Below are 19,702 nucleotides of genomic sequence, written 5' to 3'. Positions count from 1 at the left end.
ACTAAAACTTATAATTATTAAAAAGCAAATTTAAAATCTAAACAATTAAACTATATTAAATTTTAATATAATCATGAAAATGCATCCAAAATGTTTTTTTGTTTTCTTTTAACTTAAATTAAAAGTGTTTGAAAATAATTTTTAATTTTGTTTTTTATTAAAATTTATTTTTAAATATTTTTAATAATATTTTTTAAAAAAAACTATTTCTCACCTACCAACCACCGTAAAACAAGCCTATAAAATAATCAATCTGGTCATAAAACAAATCCACTCCCTGAAATTTTCAGTCCCTCTCCCTGTAAAAATTGGCCATGAGAAGAGGAAAGCACCGTATCGGGGAGTCCTGGACTGTTAAGCGACTTCACGATCATTCCCAACATCAACAAAAACAACAACAAGAAGAAGAATCTAATCTTGAATCACCATCTGTACCATCAGCTTCTTCACAACAACAGTATATCAAGAAATCCGAGCACAAACCCTCAAATTCTCAAGTAGGTTCTTTGAATTCTCCCAAATCTTACCCACCCTCTTCAAGCACTGAAGTGGGTGCTTCTAGTTTTGGTGAGAAAGTGAATGAAAATATGGAAAAACACCTTCATGAAACAAAGAAAGAGGAGATTGAAGAGAAAAAAGAAGAGAGTGAACCGGACAATGGAAATGGGGTTGATGGCGTTGTGACTAGATTGGAAGAATTCTTTTTGGGTGTGGAGGAGCCAGAATTATCTGAGGAGCAGCTAAGGATCAATGATCAGCTGCAGGAGGATGAGGTAATTTGAAAAACTTTGGGGTTTATTGACTTTTTTTTTTTTTGTTTAATGAATATTTTGTTGAACTTTATTTTGCAAGATATATACAAATGGGCATAAACTCAAAGGGCATAAAATTGTACATTTCCAATGTTTTAATTTGTTTTGTGAAACTTGATATGCACAGTTTTTTCCGGTAGACTGGGATTTGCGTAGGAATGTCAACAGAGTTCGAAGCTTGTTGTTTAACAACTTTATCGTACCTCCATTAGCATTTTGCCATTGAACGGTTTACAATTACAGAACTTTGTTACCATTGAACTGCAAAGCATCAAACCAACCATCGAGTTTGAAAACATATCTTTCTCGAAAGAAATCAAAAATCAAAATTTGTCTGGAAATGTAAAGAAAATCGAGGTCTTTAAAGTTGCCCGTAATTTTTTTCCCTGGTTAACTGAAGCCTGAAAGTAAGAAACCTTTACCACACCTCTTTCAGCCCATTCTCATCTTTCACTCTTATCCATTTTCTTCAGTTGCTTGCTATGGAGTCGATTTATGGAGACAATACCTTCATTCTTGAAAGACAGAGAGGTCTAAGATCTTTTCAGGTTACTTCAGTACCTTACAATTTGAAAGCTTCTTTTCATGTTGTACAAGAGTTAATCATCCAACACCTGCATGTTATTCCGCAGATTCATATTCACATCGAAGTTCCTGCTGAATTTACTGTAACTGCAAAGCTATATTCACTTGGTGATTGTAATGGGAAAAGCGATAGTTCTGATGAGTTTTCTTACTCATTCGAAGTCCAATATCTTCCACCAATAGTGTTGACCTGCCTATTACCTAAATCATACCCAAGCCACCTACCTCCTTATTTTACCATCTCGGTTCAGTGGTTGGATTCTACTAGTATTTCTCATCTCTGCTCAATGTTGGACTCAATATGGACGGAACAACCAGGGCTGGAGGTTATATATCAATGGGCTGATTGGCTACAGAATTATTCCCTTTCTTTTCTTGGGATTGATAAAGATATCATTGTTGGACCTTGTGTCACTAAACATAAAGAAGACAGGCGTGCGATTTCGGGAAGTGTATCCCTGGAGGTTGATGTTCCTTCACTGAGAAGTTACAATGCTGAGCAATGCCATGAGAACTTCTGCAAAAACTTGCATGAATGTTGTATCTGTTGTGAGGAGTATGCAGGCAATTTTCAATTTTTTCCTATTTACTTTAATCTGGTCTTAATTATATAAACAGCAAATCGTTTGGTGTACTAATATGGCTGACCTGTGCTCTGTTTATGACTATTTTAGGTTTTGGGGGATGGAAATGTATATTTGAACTCCATCAGTCTTTTTTTTTTTAAAAAAAAGACGACCTTTGACTTTGCTTATAGGTTATCGTAATGCATAGTTGTCCCTTTTGGTCCGGTTGTTTGCTGTAATCTTTCTAGATGATGTTGCTCTAGTTAAGCTTCAAACGTGTGCATATGGTTGTCATTTGAAATTTGATAATGCATAGTATTTCATGGACAATAATGTCAGACATTGGGAGACCTTCCACTTACAACTTTCTGCGGCATTTGTTTGCTGTATGAAGACAAGGTCATGGTTGTTAGTAGTCTTGTCCTTTAACTTCACACTCACTTTTTTGGTTCACTGCTGAGTTGGTTTTTGATAAACATCAACTTTTACTCTGAACTGATTTCCTTTTCTTACCTTTTTCAATGTACTATTTCTGAATACTATTAGAAAGAACCTCTTATCTGTTTTTGTATGTTCTTCTATGGAAATTAACCTTCTTTTTTATTTATCTTACCAGGCAGCGATTTCATCAGGCTACCATGCCAGCATTTCTTCTGCTCAAAATGCATGAAGAGGTATTCTGACATTCATGTTGCAGAAGGTACTGTGAACAAGCTTCAATGTCCAGATGCAAGGTGTGGGGTTATGGTCCCGCCTGGTTTATTGAAACGGTTACTCGGTGATGAAGAATATGAACGATGGGAGTCCCTGATGTTGCAGAAAACACTGGAGTCCATGTCTGATGTTTCCTATTGTCCAAGATGTGAAACACCCTGCATAGAAGATGAAGAACAGCATGCACAATGCTCGAAGTGCTTATATAGCTTTTGCACACTTTGCAGGGAGAGACGCCATGTAGGCGAAGTTTGTATGACACCAGAAATGAAGCTTCAAGTCTTGGAGGTAAAGTTTGTGTTCTCATCTCTGGTATTTAGTTTCAGAGTCACCTCTGCTAACAAGAAGGATAAACAAGCGCAAAAATTTTAATAGGGCATCCTACTAGAAGAAATGAAAACAAACTCAAAACAAGGGTGTTCTCTTGTCTTGCTGAGAAAACCCATAATTAAAGCTCCTGAAATATTAGTGATTGACAATATCTTTTCTCCGTATGTAATTTCAGTTCTTAATCATTTTATAGAATTGGGAGGAAACCAGTAAGAAAAGCGGAGATTGAAGGAAAGTTTCTCAGTACTCGTTAGTCTGTTGATCATTGGAAATATAATCCTTAGAATAATTAGGAATGGGATCAGGCTCCCTTATATACACTGAGAACTCTAGCAAAAACCCTAGAATGTTGAGAATTGGAATCCCTAAATAGGGAAACCAAATTTCAAATCATATGGGAAATTGAATAAGATCCCAATATCTATTTTAATAGGAAAGAACTAAAATTCTGATTGATCAAATAAAATTAAATAATGAAATGATAATCCAGAAATCTTGCTTGGTTATGCACACCTTCTTCTGTTTTTATTATAACTACTATGATGTTGCTCATGGTATCAGAATGAATTCTCTACCAAAAAATGCTTCTATAACTTTCATGTTAGCCTGCGTTTCAGATTTTCACAACTTGGATTTCATTTTCTCTTGATCTTTTGTGGTGCTTTGGAAAAATAAGTCATATGTGGTAGGATGTTTTCCTTGCCAGTTGTGAAAGAATAATGATGGTATAACAAATAATTGTTAAGAATTCAACACAAATACAAACAACAGCATTGATAGCAATTTAATGGAACCTTTTGTTCATTTATTTTATGTGTTGCATTCGTTAAAATTTTTTCGATATACCAATCATTACTTATCATGAAATATGTCTTTAATGACCTTTAATTTTGCCCTACAGGAACGTCAAAACTCATCTCACCTCAAAGATGGACAAAAGCATAAAGAGCGCGAGATGATAAATGAACTTCTTAGTGTCAAGGAAATACTTCGCGATGCTAAGCAATGCCCATCTTGTAAGATGGCAATCTCAAGAACTGAAGGTTGTAACAAGATGGTGTGCAAAAACTGTGGGCAGTTCTTCTGCTATCGTTGTAACAAAGGGATTGATGGATATGACCATTTTAAGTGAGTGATTCAATGAAAAAGTTAAATACTATATTTGGTGTGTTTGTCATGATCTTGCATTTGTCAGATTTATACAATAACTTTTGCAATTATTGAAGGGATGGACAGTGTGAACTCTTCCCACAAGAAGAGATTCAACAATGGGAGGAGAGGATGAATCCCCGCCGGGTTCTGGCTGAGGTTCATGCTGAACTTTTTCCGGATCATGTTAATACATGTCCCAATTGTGGTCAAGTCAATGTGAAGGTTAGTGATGATTGGTCTTTCTGTAGATAAGAATCAGATGTTGAATGCATTTAAATATTCTGAAGTGCTAAATTCTGTTTGGATCTCTCGTTCTTTTTTTATCTGACCTGATACCAGGTGCTTTCGTGTCTTGTGGGCCATGTGTCCTATTCAAAGTGCAACACCGAACCATAATTATTAAGCCCTAAACTTTCAAAAGTATTCCAGTTCCATCCTTTTTTTTTTAGCTATTGCATATCTATTATTAGTATTTTTTCTTAAAAAAAAAAAAAAGTTTAGACCTGAAACTAGAAAGGATAACTGAATCCCGCTTGATTCAAGACATGCATGGGCTGATCATTTACAAATGAAAACTTTGCAATTGACAGTCTTCATTTTTCTTTATTGCAAGTATAGTCTTTGGGACACAAATGAAAGCTGATCGATGTAATTTGTGGTATTAAAAGTAATATTTTTCAAGAATGACAAAATAAAATGCTATTCTTATGGGCCATGTTTGACATCAATTTCAAGCAATGTCGAACAAAGACTTCTACACTACACAGTGTTAGTGTTGGTAAAATCTGTTAAATCTTCAATGAGCTTGGTTTCATTTCTTTGCTTATAAAGATTCAGGAGATAATTAATGGATTGATTCCTCTGGAACCCTATGATCAAATCTACTCTCTTTTTTCCATTTGCTATGAAATACTAAAAAACATCGAGCATCAGCTGCCTGATAGGCTTGTCATTTTCTTCTCTTTTGACATGGTTACAGGTTGGCAATAATAACCACATTCTTTGCTGGTCATGCCAAATGCACTATTGCTACTTGTGCAGAAAGATTGTGAGGCGCGGTTCTCAGCATTTTGGACCAAAAGGTTGCAAGCAGCACACAGTGGGATAGCTGTCAGTACAGCTCTAAACCAGCCCAGTTGAAAAGGAATATTAGAGATTCAGTAACAATAGCAAAGAGGATTTGGTTATATTCCTGTGGATTGCGATGGTATGTAATTAGGGTCGCCCCCCTAGTTAGAGCTACCATGTTGAACAATGATGTCCGTTGTAAATGCTGGTTTCACGACCGAGAGATTTCGGGCAGGCAAAGCCCTCCCAAATTTGTGTTTTCTGAGTACATTTTTGTTTTCCCTGTGGTTGGTTGTTGCAACATTCAGTTTCGTGCGCTCAGGGTGCTGGCTGCAAGGAGTTGTGCGAGTAAAATGAGCGTGTTTTTTCCATCATAGCTTCGGTTTACTGAAAAGAAAAGAATGAAAATAGGGCAAAAATACAATTTTGAGTTGATATTGTGTAACATTATGGTTTTACTCTCTTTACACCCGCAAGTTGTGTTCTCTTAAAGATGAAGCTCTGGATTGACTGGTCGTGGAGTTTTGATGTGTTGTAATAAAATGTCAGTAGCTCTCTTCTTCTCTATTCCGTTGTCTGTGTAAATGCTCCAGGTACTTTTCTTATCCAGGTTTAGAGGCCTAAATTATAGGAGTAAAGAAAGAAGTGGAAATAACAATTTGCCTCCAAACTATCAATTAAGTCTCCCATCTTTGAGATTATGCTCAATTAACCCTGTCGTTACCTAAGGCTAAAGGGCATGCTAATTTTGCACATGGTTCCCGCACCTTTTATCTTTTGCCTGATTTTAGTGTAAAAACGAGGCTTCCTTAAATATTTTTGAGCTAAAACAAATGTTTTTAACACTCCAAATAAGTCATGTATTGTTGATAATTTTTAGCAGCAAAATGATCTTTGTTGATGAATATTTAATTTGGCAAGAAGCATCAAAGTTGCCAAGAACGGTCTAAAATTCAAGGCATGTATCTGTCATGTGAAAAAATAATGGACTTTTAAACTTTAAATAACAATGGAGGTTAATTTAATTGGGACAATCGAATGGTAGAGGACTCAATTGAGATATGTATAATAGTTTGGGAGTAAATTTGTTCTTTCCCCATAAAGAAAACTAGCAAGCTACTCGGACCACGCGCTGCTGCGGGCAGTCTTTCACAGTGTGGAGCAATCCTGTATATCCTGAAAGAATAGTCATGGGAATAATATAGCTGAAAAGGAATAAAACCAAGAATTGACGCCAAGCAAAATTAAGGGTGCATTCGAAAGCCATGTTTAAATGTTCAAAAGCTTGATGTGAGAATCAACATCGACTACAGTAACACATCAGCTGAGTTTATGGGATGACTTTGCGCACGATAACTGAAAATGGAATGTCTACGGAGAAGATAAGCAACCATTTGCAAGAGAGGGAAAAAAACATAGCAAGTTGGATTGAGCCATGAAAAAATCATCCAGCACGGTTTCACAGCAAGTCACCCTGCATAAAAACGAAGCTGTTAGCATGCATGATAACGGGGAAGGAGAAGACTATAGGCGCAAAGGTGTAATGGATGGCAGTTGAATCCTAAAACATGCAAACAGAGACAAAGCTGTAGCTAAACTATAAATAGAGTTATTCATTTAACACATAATGAAAATGTAAAAACGAGTAAATATGTATCTCTTTGAAAGCCATCAATAGTTTTGTGAGCGATTTAGGGGGCGAGTGGGGGGAGAAATGGCAAACAACCATAGCAAAAGGAAAACTAAATACGCACAATTTACAGGAAATGCAAATCAGGAAGCCAAGTTAACAAAGAGGGGGGGAACATGGAGAAATACAACAAAACTTTCATGTATAGTAGTGGCAAAATACAGAAGCAAGCAGCTAATAATATTGAAATTGCACATGTAAATGATAAGGGGGTGGGGAGAGGTGCGGTCTAGGAAATTGGCCAAATCTAGGAGGTGCCAAAGTTTAGCGCAACGTAAGATCACCAAGCATAATTCAGTCAGCTCAAACGCAGAGGGTATTTGAAAGAACAGTTTGTTCAGCTGCTAAGAAAGCTAAAGAAAAGAAGTAACAGTTGAAAGCATAATAGCAAAGGGAACCGCATGACAACACTTTTTCTTTGCCTTAATTGAATTGATCACACCAAATTTTTGCCAAGACGGGTCGAGGACAGAAAAGAAAGATGAAACGCAGTAGAAAAAGCTGTAAATGGTGGGCCAATTGAAGAGCAGTTGTATTGAATGAGAGTGGGAAAACGATTGGATCCAAAAATGAAAACATGTTGAACTGATACAAAAGAAAGGTCCTACAAGTATCTAGTCTTGAGAGCTTTGTTTATACAAAGAGTAAGTGACATGAGCCATGCATTATCAAAATAATAAGAAAATGCATCAAGATATTCAAGGGCAGCCTAGAACAATGAAATGCCAGTGTCCAAACAATTTGTTAGCAGCTGATAAATGCGTGAAAATACGTAAGGTCCCAGCAGAGTAGAGCTGGATCTGGACAGATTGAATCATTTTTTGAAGAATCTTGAGATAACAAATGAAGTGACCCGTAAGATAAATTAAAAGCAGGTGTTTGTTGGCAAATGAACAAAAGAACTGGAAAAAAATATGGTGCGTGAAAGAACAATGGAAACAAAAACTAGTGCAAGGTGGGAAGTCCTAGAAGAAAATGCAAATTTAAGGCTCGATTGTGTTGTATAACAGATAACTATAACAGTAGTTGCAAGAAAGATTGTGAATGCGACAGTGAATTTGTCTACAGGAAATCAATTGCTAAAATAAACCAGCGAGAAAAAGAGAAACAGAGTTATCTTGACGCGTAATTGCCCATGTGAATGAACCTAAATAGGAAACTAGCAAAGCTCTTAACGTCAATCTCTCATGGAAAGTGACTGTAGCAAGTTTTCAAGAGCATGGATATAGCTGCACTGCGCTTGGATAAACAACAAAACATATCCTATTGCTTGTGAGAATCACTAATTATTTAGAAACTGAAACCTGGAAATTATAACAGCGACCAATGCCAGAGGACAATCTGATGGTGCTCAAGGGATGAACTTGTATCGACCTGAGTCATCGTGGCACCGATCATGATAAACTCTGCAACATTTCCCATTGTTCATTGCGAGAGACGGCTCCTCTCCTGCATCGTCATCTTCTCTTATGTGCCTCCTTTTTTTTTTCATCTAGCTATGTGGTAATTCCTCCTCTCCTCTTTCTTTTGTCCTTTCTATATAAAAAAAGGGTATCGATTGTAATTTTCAGGAGAAAGCCTCTCTCACCTCTCTCACATGAGATTATGGCCTAATGGTTGAAAGGACTTGTTTCCTTCCTCCACACCAGGGTTCAAACCACACTTGTGTACGCCTGTCACCTCCGCGGTGCCTTACATGTTCACTAGGCTTGCAGGATGTTCAATGAGCCCGAGGATTAGTTGTGGTGCGCACAAGCTGGCCTGGACACCCCAGGTTACCAAAAAAAAAAGGCTAGGAAAATATGTTCTTAGACATGCCACATCCTTCAATACCCGAATTTAGTGATAAAAAAGAAACTTGTGGGAAAACACCCCATATAAGAGGAGGTCAAAGTTAGTCCCTTATATTTGCTTTGGTGATCAAATTAATCCTTATTATTTGTTATATGACCTAACATTACTGGACACTAGCATTCTAACTTCACATATTCTTAATTAATAACATATATCTATGAATATGATATAAATTAAACTTATAGCTATAAACCTAAACTGATTTTGATAGGAATTATAATATAAATTATATATATTAGTAAAAATAGTAAAAATACTGGGTTGAGTGAACCTTGTGCCCGCTCTAATATTCAATCTAAGTGAAATTGGGTGGAGATTTCATAAATCCACTTTGATTCTATTACTTTGACTTTGGACAAACCAAGTAAAATCTCAATCCAAATATACCGAATGATGTTGGATACTTGTATGAAATTGTCATCTCTACTCGTGTTATTCACTACCACCAACATATAACCACTTCAAGCATTACTACCAAAATAAATCAAAATATTTATATCTATAGAAGTAGCAAATAACTGCATATATGTTTAAAGCTATAGTTAGCAATATAGATAAGCAAGCACTGTCTGCTCCAAGTTATAAACCAGAATTTGCTCAAAATCCTTCACGAATGGTAAAAACATGACTAGCACTGCATTTTCAGTTATACTTGTGAATAGCATGCTATTAAATATGTGCATGAGATAAGCTCTAGCATACTCACATAACACCTTATTTATGAGGTCTGTCACAATCTAATTTTTGATCATTTTTATTTTAATTATTATTATTATAAAAAATTATGATAAAAAAAATAATAATGATGAAAAAAACAAGTAAAATGAAGAATGAATTAAAATTTGGGTTAAGAGCAACATGATTGGAAGTTTTGGGGTTTAATTAAACTTTGGAATTAATTTAATTAATCCAATCAAGGATTTTATTGGAGAATTGATAAGTTTTTAGACTTAATTAAGCTTGAAATTAATTTAATTAATCCAATCAAGGGTTTAATTGAAGAATTGATAAGTTTTTGGACTTAATTAAGCTTAGAATGAATTTAATTAATCCAATCAGGGACTTAATTGAATATATATCAAAATTTAGGGTTTAATTGGGGTCCAAATTGCAAAAATTAAAATCCAAGGACCGGCTTGAAAGTGGCGCAGAAATGCAAGGATTCAATTACATTTTAACCAGGGGCTTGATTGCAAAATTATAAGAATTCCAAGGACCAAATTGAAAGCAGCCTATAGAACTAGAAAACGGGGTCGTTTTGCAGCGACTATTCACCGTCTTCTTCCTCTGCAACGGCTATGCCATTAAAGGCAGAGACGTTTCATCCGTTGGCAACAACGCTTACTCATTGAAGGCGACCAGTCACAGGGCATTTAGGAGGCAGCCGTTACCACCGATTCTGGCCTTATAAAAGGGGAGAAGAAAGGGCATAAGAGAGGAGGCCACTGGAGACCCAGAACGGGAGAGAACAAAAATTCACAGAGCCGAATAGAGAAAAACAGGGAAGCATAGAGGAGGGAAAAACAGAGCAAGACAGAGGGAAGAACCCATAAAATAGAGACGAACAATACCACACACACACAACAAAAAAAACAGACCCAAATTCAAAAGGAGAAGCCAGCACCGTCCTCTGTTCTTCATCACAAGGACTAAGGAACCGGGGGGGAAACTAAAAATAAGAGTAGAACGGGGAGGCTGAAAGCAAGAACAGAAGCAAACCAGGAAATAAAGAAAGCAAAGGAAAAAACAGAGCAAGAGGAGGCAGCGTCGTTCGTCCAGCACAGCACCATCGCCTTCATTCTACTCCCAGGCAAGTGTCTCCAAGCTTTGTAAAATAATTCACCAATATTGTGCATTAGATATTTAATTAAGTGGTGACTGCAGCAAGCGTGCGTGAACAATTCACGCACGCTTGCGGATGAAATTTGCCTGGTCACTGGCTTGGGCCAGTGACCGGGTTGGGCCCACCAAAAAAAAAAAAAAAAATAGAAAGCGTAGAAATAAAATTTTTTGCATGTCTTAGAAAAAAATGTATTTTTATCAACTTATTCAATGATATCAGGATCATGAATAAAAAAAAAAGAAAAAGAAAATATACCGATTTTTTCATAGCTATGAATTTTCACCAACGCCAGAGTTGGAATTATTCGTGGTAGAATTTTTACCAACGCCAGAGTTGGAATTATTCGAGATCGAATATTCACTGGCGCCAGAGTCAGGAATATTATAAACAAATCATCATAGCATAAGCGAATAAATGTTTAGCAATTTAAGACAAAATCAATAATGTAGTCTGCCTCAGGCAGAACGTTTAAGGGGTGATAATATCTTCCCTTTTACGTAACCAACCATGTACCATAGAATCTCTGTTGACCAGTTAGGGTTTCTAGTGACCATAATACTAGGTGGCGACTTCTTAAACAACATCATTTTTCCTAAAAGAACAAGATGTCAGATATCTGTTCTTTTTTTTCATAAATCTATAATTATTTTTAGGGTCGGGTGCGACAAGGTCATTTAGAGGTAAGCTCAAGATAGTCTCTTTTGGCCACTTATCTTGATGTAATCTCCCTTAACAACAAAATTGTGATGTATTTGTCCTCATAAATGCTAACATATCATGCCCCTCTTATACAATTCTCTGTTAGTTATAGAAGTACTATCTAATAACAATCCAAGTAATAAGGCAACATCCTAGAGTGCATATGTCATCTTATTTACATTTAGATGAAACACGTGGGTATCACTCATTTATCATTTTATCAACGCACTAAGCAATCCATGCTTAAGTTTGATATGTTAAAGGTAATTGGTCCTATAAACATTGGCATGAACAATGAATGAAATAAAACAAGGATGTAAAAACATCAATTTATACAAGAGAGATGCCCTGAAAAATAATGAAATTACATAAATATTAGGATGATTACAAGCATGGTTGAATATAGCAGTCACAAATAAACTTACATATCTAACTCTTATATCTATGGATAGATGATGGTCCTATAAGTATATATCAGACTACCAATACAACCTGGAATAAAACTAATCTCTTCATAGTCTCTCAATTATGAGGGCATCTGATAGAACTTGTAGTGCCACCTCTCGTATGTACTATGTTTTAACATGTACCTGTATGATATATTTGTCAGATAACAAGTTGTTAATATTTCAATATAAAACAATAACCAATAACATCAATGCAAAATAACAATAATAATGATGATAATAATAATAATGCTTACATACGTTGTCCACTTTTGTAAATTTTTCTATTATGCTCTCTCATCACATATGTTACATTTATTTTTTGTATGTTCCCCTCTTACATTCATCTTAATATGAAAATGAAAATATATTTTTTGACACTTACTACATCTTCATCTTATTGGATATGTTTCTACCTTATTTCTGGTATATTTATGTCACAATAGTTAGTTAGGTAATTGATGAAATTAAAGATCATATGCATTTTATCAATGGATTTTCCATTTACCATATATCAAACAACCTTTTTGTATGTTAATTATTCATTGAATCTCTTATCTCTCTTCAACCACTAGGTTGAGGGAGGGTATTAACTTGAAAATATCTTATTTTATAGTTAAATTGAATTGCCATATGTGTTCTTAATATATTTAAAGTTGTTACAATTTCATAGTACTGGTAGTGGCTATAATATACTATGAGTTATGAAACCTTAAGTCTCAAATCTTCAATGAACAAAATATTTATTTAATCTATAAAAAGTCAACTAGATTAAAAAAGTAATGTGTAATGAATGTCCTCTCCTCCAGATATTATTAAAAACTTCTAAAAAATCTATAGACATAATGCTATAATAATAACCATCATCAAATGAAAGTGCCTACTTTTTTTTAGTTCAATTTCTTTCCATTATTATATTCATTTATCCTTCTCAATTAAAGTAGTATACCAGTTATCAAATTTCTTCTTTGATGGACACAACACATCAAATTCAAAGTTTTTTTTTCAAAGTTGAATATTTGAACCTAGTGTTAAAGTTATTTATAAAATGGCCTGAACAATAATGATGAAATCCAACTAGTTCATGGCATATCTCTACCATGTTATTCTTAATTGCAATATGTCTATATGATACACACAAACACACACACACAAAAAGTATGCCCACACCAATATATCGACGAATGTAATCTAAGAACCATTTTTAATTGTAATTCATCTCTTTTTTTGCTAAAAAAAAATATAAAGGATTATTATTTATGTCAAAACCAACTTTAATTAATAACTTCTTAATAAACTTCTTGTATAGGTGAGTGAGATTTATCAGTGGATGACAATTTCTCAACCCCTCAATTACAACTCTAAATGACCTTAAAACCCTTTAAAATGTTGTTATGTCATCATATACCCATTATGATTCTATTGGATAATTGTACTGGGATTTTATTGTTAGAGTGTTGATAACAATCTAGGCAATGTTTAAAAGGACTCTTGTGTGAATCAAATAATCACTCAAGTACCGTTTATTTAGCTACCTATGCATTACAATATGAGATATTAAACCTATATTGTTTACTTATTCATTACTTAAATAGTCATAATGTTCATAATTATGTCATCACTTATATTGACAAAACTATATTATCAATAAATTATGAATCAAGCTAACAATGATCTTCCTTAATTGATGAATTTTGCATGCATATGGACCTATCAAATTTGAAAACTTAAATGAATCATAATTCTTATGAAATCCTGATGTAAGCACCATTAACATTCTAGTGCATTTGTATATTATAATTCTAATATTTCACATTGATGGGTGAAGACTTAGGGGAGGGCTTTTATATGAGTATGCTCACCTTGATTAATAAGATGTGTTTTAAAGTCATGCGTGGCTGCCAAGAACAAATTCGCGAGACCCATAGGCCAAAGCGAATAATATCTTGCTAATGGGATGGGGTGTTACAATTGGTATCAGAGCTCGACTTACTGGCTGTCCAATGGTGTCGACGAGGTCGTCGGGCTTTTTAAGGGGGATGGATTGTAATATCCCACATTAGAGGTTGAAGACTTGGGGGAGGGCCTTATAGTGTGCTCACCTTAACTAGTAAGACGTGTTTTGAGGCCATGATTACAATCTCACATTGGCGGGTGAAGACTTGGGGGAGGGCTTTATATAAGCATGCTCACCTTAACTAGTAAGACGTGTTTTGGAGTCATGCGTGGCTGCCAAGAACAAATCTGTGAGGCCCGTGGGCTAAAGCGTACTATATCTTACTAATGGGGTGGGATGTTACAATAATTGCATGTAGGTTGTGGTTGAATGTTGCACCTTATATTCTAATGAATTTGTTACGTGCCACTATGTTCTTGCATTAATTAATTTATACGTAGTTCAGAAGTTTTGTCTAACCTCTAACTCAATACTTACACTTGAATTCCTATAACTCATAGCTTAGTCATTACATACTATTTTATCAGCCCTACTAGTATTCTTAAATTCAAGAACGAGAGATCTTATGAATTATAGTTGGCTTAATAGCTCATCATGCTCATCTTCTTTATGTGGATTAACTAAACATTCTTTTCATCTTCCTCATCATTTGATTCAAATTTATTATTAGCATACACATGGTTAAACATACTTGGATATTCAATTTCTATAATTTCAGGTATCAATGTTAGGTTTATTGTACCACTAAATATCCTAGATAAACCTACAAACTATGATGTTTATGTAGCTATTTGGGTATAACTTGGGACCCAAGTATACTCGATACTAGAAAAGTATTCTTATGTTAGGTTTAATGTTACAGTAAAGCTCTAAGTATCTTCAATTCTCAAACTAATCATAGACTTCAAACTGATATCACAAGAAATAGGTATAACAACATAATAAACTGGACATTTCTCAACTTGCATCTTTCAAGTAATTTCAACTTTAATTTCATTAAGATTTCATCCTTTATATATGACTTGTTTTAGTTTGGCTAGTGAAATGTCTAATTAATAAAAATAAAAAACTAAAATAGAAAAGGATTTTTCTGTACCCCTCCTCACAAAACACAATTCATTATAATAATTTTTTTTCTCTTTTTATTTTATTTTATTTTTGCATCTATATTTTTTTTTCAATTTCAATTTCATCCTTTAATGTTAAGTTTATTGGGGATTATGTTACATGATTTTTTTTAATTTTTTTTTTGCATCTATGTTTTTTTTTTTTGCAATTTCAATTTCATTCTTCAATATTAAGTTTATTGGAGATTATGTTTCATGGTTTTTTTTTTAATTTATTTTTTATGAGACAATCTCAGTCTTAAAATTAAAAAAAAAAAAAAGAGGATTTTATTGAACCTCTCCTCATAAAATACTATTCATTGAAATAATATTTTTTATTTTTTCTCTCTTTGTTTTTTTTTTTTCCAAATTATTTTTATTTTTTAATTTTAATTTCATCCTTCAATATATTAGATTTTATTGAAGATTATGCTTATAATTTTTTTTCAATTTATTTTTTTATGAGGCTATCTCAGTCTCAAAACTAAAAGAGGAATGGATTTTATTGTACCCAACTTCATAAAATACTATTAGTTAAATACTGTTTTTCTTTTTTCTCTAATTTTTTTTTTCAATCTATGTTTTTTTTTTAATTTCAATTACATCCTTTAACATTAGGTATATTAAGAATTGTGCTTTATATTTTTTTTAATTTACTTTTTATAAGACTATCGCAGTTTCATGACTTGGACCACGAGTTTAACAATTTAATCCAGTTGACTCGAGTTTTTTTTTTCTTCTAATTAACTTGTTTTTTCAATTTTATCTTTTAACATTAGATTAATTAGGAATTAGGCTTTGTGATTTATTTTGATTTGTTTTCTATAAAGTTATCTCAATTTCATGACTCGGATCATAAATTTGACAAGTTAAAAATAATAATAATAATATAAAAAGATTTTACTTTGCCTCTTACAAAACACTATTTACTATAATAGTTCCCCCACCCCCAACAAAATCATAAAGAATTATATAATTTGATAAAATTCAACAATTCTTATAAATTCTCTCAAAATTTATCAACTCACTCAAATTCTCACCAAAATTTATCAATAGCAAAAAATTACATAATTCACATAAACCCTAAAATAAAATAAAAAAACTAAAATATTTAATAAAATCATCAATTCTCACAAATATCAACCAATTCTCCTAAAATTTATTAATTCTCACAATTTCTCAACAAAATTTACCAATTACAAAAATTACATAATTCACTTTAAAATATACTATAAAAAAAACTATAAAATTTCATAAAATTAATCAATTAACACAACTTCTTACTGATTATCCTAAATTTTTTTTATCAATCTTAACCAATTCTCACTAAAATATATCAATTTAATAAATTTCATCAATTATCTCTAGTTCTCTTAAAATTCACAATTCTCATCAATCATATAAATCCTAATTGATTTAATTTATATCAATTGATCTAGATTCAAATAAATCTCAATATGAAAAAACTAAACACTAACATAATCATCAAATCACACTAAATTTCATAAATTTAAGTGTTAATTTAAAATTGTTAAAGGAGAGTCGGTGGAAGTAGCAGTGATGGAGCGCGGGTGATGCCTATTTTGTTTTCAGGGCTTTCTTTATGGGCTTGCTCCATGAGTAAGCCCATAAATAAAGCCTTGATAAGCGGCTGTCTAGGCTTCAAGTCAGAGCACCGTGCAGTGCCCACCACTCTCATCAGAGGCGGTGCGAAGAACATCAGCGGACAAAACTCCCTCCTGTCTTCTCTTCCTCCTGCCTTACTTTAGAAAAAAAAAAACCATCAAAGATAACTTCACATTTGTTTCTCTCAAAAGGATGGCCCTTTCAAAATTGGAGGTATTTTTCTCATCTATTCACTGTAATTTTAAAATACCAAGTTCCTTTCTTTACTTTGCCATATGCAAGCCGCTATTGCCTTTTCTTTTCAAATCTTCTTTGCTCTTGTGTTTTTTTAATTCTTTACATCTAAGGTTGTTTTTTTTCAAGTGCAGCTTATTGGTTATTCAAAAGTATCATCATTATTAGCTAAAAAAGCTATGCTCTCGGATAATTCTCAATGGCGGCACAGCCTTTTGTACTATGCAACTCCTAGTGCTTAATTTGCAAAGTCCCAATCTGGGTTTAATGGGTATTTTTCGTTATTCAAGAACATGCTTATTGAAACCAGGTTTGCTTCGAAGCCTTCTTATTTGGCGCAGAGGTTGTCTTTATGTACATTTTTCAGATTTATCTGCTTTGCAATTGGAAGACAATGTGTCTCATTATAGTTCTATGAGTGAAACTGATAGCGACGTTGATAAATTTATGGTACCAAGAATAAAATTTAAGAATCCAAAGAGGTGTGAATTGTCTCGACTTGTTGTGGAGCTTTTAAAGACTTTGAATTGGGATGTTGCTAGGCAAGTGAAATTCTCAAAATCCGTGAACGTCTATGGATTTTTTAATTCAATTAATGCATTTAGAACCATTGTTCATGTGTTTGCATTGGCGGGCCTGCAGAGGGAAGCACAATATTTGCTCACAGATATTGTTTTTTATTATAAGGAAGAAAATCTTAATGTTTCAGGGTTGTTCTCCACATTCTTGGATTCACCAGAGTGTGTGGGAAGATCGGCTACTGTATTTAGTTTACTTATAAAGGTTTTTGCATCGAATAAGATGCTTGCAGATGCGAAAGATGTTTTTATGCAGGCTAAGAAAATTGGTGTTGAGTTGAATATTTCTTCGTGCAATTTCTTGCTCAAGTGTTTAGCGGAAGGAGATAAACTGGAAGCTGTTAGAAGTTTGTTTGATGATTTGAAGAATTCTGGGCCATCACCAAATGTTTACACCTACACAATTATGATAAATTTTTACTGTAAAGAACGTCATGGGCAGAATATAGATATGGAACAAGCATCTCTGATCCTGGAAGAAATGGAGAAAAAAGGGGAAAACCCAACAGTTGTAACTTATGGTGTATATATCCATGCTCTCTGTAGAGTTGGTTCAATTGAGGATGCTTGGAACAAGATTCAGGATTTGAGAAGTAGCAACCAGCCTCTCAACATTTATTGTTACAATGCTCTCATTCAGGGGTTTTGCCAAAAAGGCAGACCAGATGAAGCCTTAAAACTTCTGGAAGAAATGAAGGATGAGGGAATATCACCAGACATTTATAGCTACAGCATTTTAGTCAATGCCTTTTGCACGGAAGGAGATATTGAATCAGGTATGAATTTAATACAAGAAATGGAGCATTGTAATAAGAAGCCACCCCTTGTTTGTTGCACCTCAGTCCTTATGGGTCTTCGTACTAAAGGACTGGTGAACGATTGTCTCAATTTTTTCCATGAGCTCAGTGCTAAAGGGTACAAGCATGACCTGATATCATACAGCACCTTAATCCATGGATTCTTAAAGGGGCATAATATGAAATCTGCAAACAATCTTGTGCACGAGATGAGAAAGAATGGCGTGGTTCTTGATTATATCATTTATATTAGCCTGATTCGTGAATACTGCAGAAAGGGGTGTTTAAAGGAAGCGCTAAAAAATTTCTGTACAATGCTACAGGATGGTCTCCAGCCAGATATTATCACTTGCAATCATATCGTTGATCAATATTGCAGCAGAGGGCAGTTTGAAGAAGCTTTGATATATATAAACCAAATGAAAGATCAAAATATTCTTCCCAACTCATACACATATAGTGTAATCATAAACTGGCTGTGCAAGTATCGGGCAGTGGACAAGGCATGGGAAGTTCTTCCTATAATGTTTAAGGACAACATTTTCCCTTCTGTTATTCATTACACGACCATTATGGATGGATATGCTAAACAGTTTAAAAATCCGATGAAGGCCTGGAAGCTGTATCGAAAAATGCCAAAACTTGGGTGCAAACCAGACAATGTGACACGTACAGTTCTTGTAGACATGTTTTCCAAGAGAGGCAAAATGTCTAAAGCACTTGATCTGTTTAAGGAGATGGCTGAAGAGGGTTTGAGCCGAGATGAGTTTGCTTTCACAGCTATTATAGATGGGTACTGTAGAGTTGGAAATGTGAAAAGGGCTTGGTCAATGTATAAGAAAATGAAGAGAAACAATGTCACACCCAATGTGAAGACATATACTTGTCTAGTTGATGGATTTTGCAAGTTAAAACGCTTGGATATGGCTACTATGCTGATTGATGATATGAAGAGAAATAATGTCACACCCGATGTGAAGACATATACTGCTTTAATTGCTGGGTATCAAAGAATTGAAAATATAGATAGAGCTTATGAGGTGTTCGATGAGATGAAGAAGAAGGGTATCTCGCCAGATCACATTGCCTATGTTACACTTGGACTGGGTGCTGATGTGGTTACAGAAGATTAGGTGATGGAGGAGATATGTGGCAAGGACCAGATTGTAGGTTGTTGAGTATCAAATATCTATCATATGAGCAGAGTGCCTTGTATTTAACTGATTTCTGGTTTTCTCTCTTCCCATTTAGATTACAGCATTTCAAAGAGACTTGAATCTTTTTGAGGTGTTGCTTTCATGAAGATCATCCCACGGTCATTGTATGGAGAGATGAGATAGGCACCTTGTTTAGGTGGGTGGACGGTAGCCAATTATTAGCAATCTGCAAAAGCAGGCTGGTAAATATTGTAGTTTAGGAGTATATGTCATATTAAGATGCTGGTATTTTCTGGATTGTAAAATTATCACAAAAATGAGAATGGCTGTCTCGCTCCTTGAAATGTGTAAAAGCATGCAAGCAACCTGCGAGGATGCTTGAATGATTACTATCACAATGTTTGTTCATTTTCATTCATGTGCACCTGCTTGCTTGTATTTCATGTAATGTTTTTTCAAATGGAGAATTGAGTTTTACTTACCAGATG

General features: G+C 34.3%; 2 protein-coding genes and 1 long non-coding RNA gene across 3 annotated transcripts; 2 read left to right on the top strand and 1 right to left on the bottom strand.

Moving 5' to 3' along the window:
• Positions 1-265: 265 nt before the first annotated feature.
• Positions 266-5,794, top strand: LOC118039238 (uncharacterized). The gene is made up of 7 exons (XM_035045887.2): positions 266-773; positions 1,286-1,360; positions 1,445-1,961; positions 2,580-2,965; positions 3,909-4,135; positions 4,234-4,381; positions 5,139-5,794. The coding sequence occupies exons 1-7, from the start codon at positions 315-317 to the stop codon at positions 5,265-5,267; spliced, it is 1,941 nt and encodes a 646-aa protein (XP_034901778.1). The 5' UTR covers positions 266-314; the 3' UTR covers positions 5,268-5,794.
• A 661-nt stretch (positions 5,795-6,455) lies between these two features.
• LOC140954889 (uncharacterized) lies at positions 6,456-8,419 on the bottom strand. The gene is made up of 2 exons (XR_012168517.1): positions 8,222-8,419; positions 6,456-6,701 (listed from the first exon to the last, which is right to left on the bottom strand). It is a non-coding gene; the product is annotated as an uncharacterized lncRNA (long non-coding RNA).
• An 8,086-nt stretch (positions 8,420-16,505) lies between these two features.
• On the top strand, positions 16,506-19,695 carry LOC118039237 (uncharacterized). The gene is made up of 2 exons (XM_035045885.2): positions 16,506-16,661; positions 16,817-19,695. Exon 2 carries the CDS (start codon positions 16,905-16,907, stop codon positions 19,188-19,190), a length of 2,286 nt encoding a protein of 761 aa, XP_034901776.1. The 5' UTR covers positions 16,506-16,661; positions 16,817-16,904; the 3' UTR covers positions 19,191-19,695.
• Positions 19,696-19,702: the final 7 nt, after the last annotated feature.

Source organism: Populus alba, chromosome 1, assembly GCF_005239225.2.
Source record: "Populus alba chromosome 1, ASM523922v2, whole genome shotgun sequence".
NCBI lineage: Eukaryota > Viridiplantae > Streptophyta > Magnoliopsida > Malpighiales > Salicaceae > Populus > Populus alba.
Note: the sequence above shows the minus strand (reverse complement) of the source record. Positions and strands in the feature narration are given on the sequence as shown.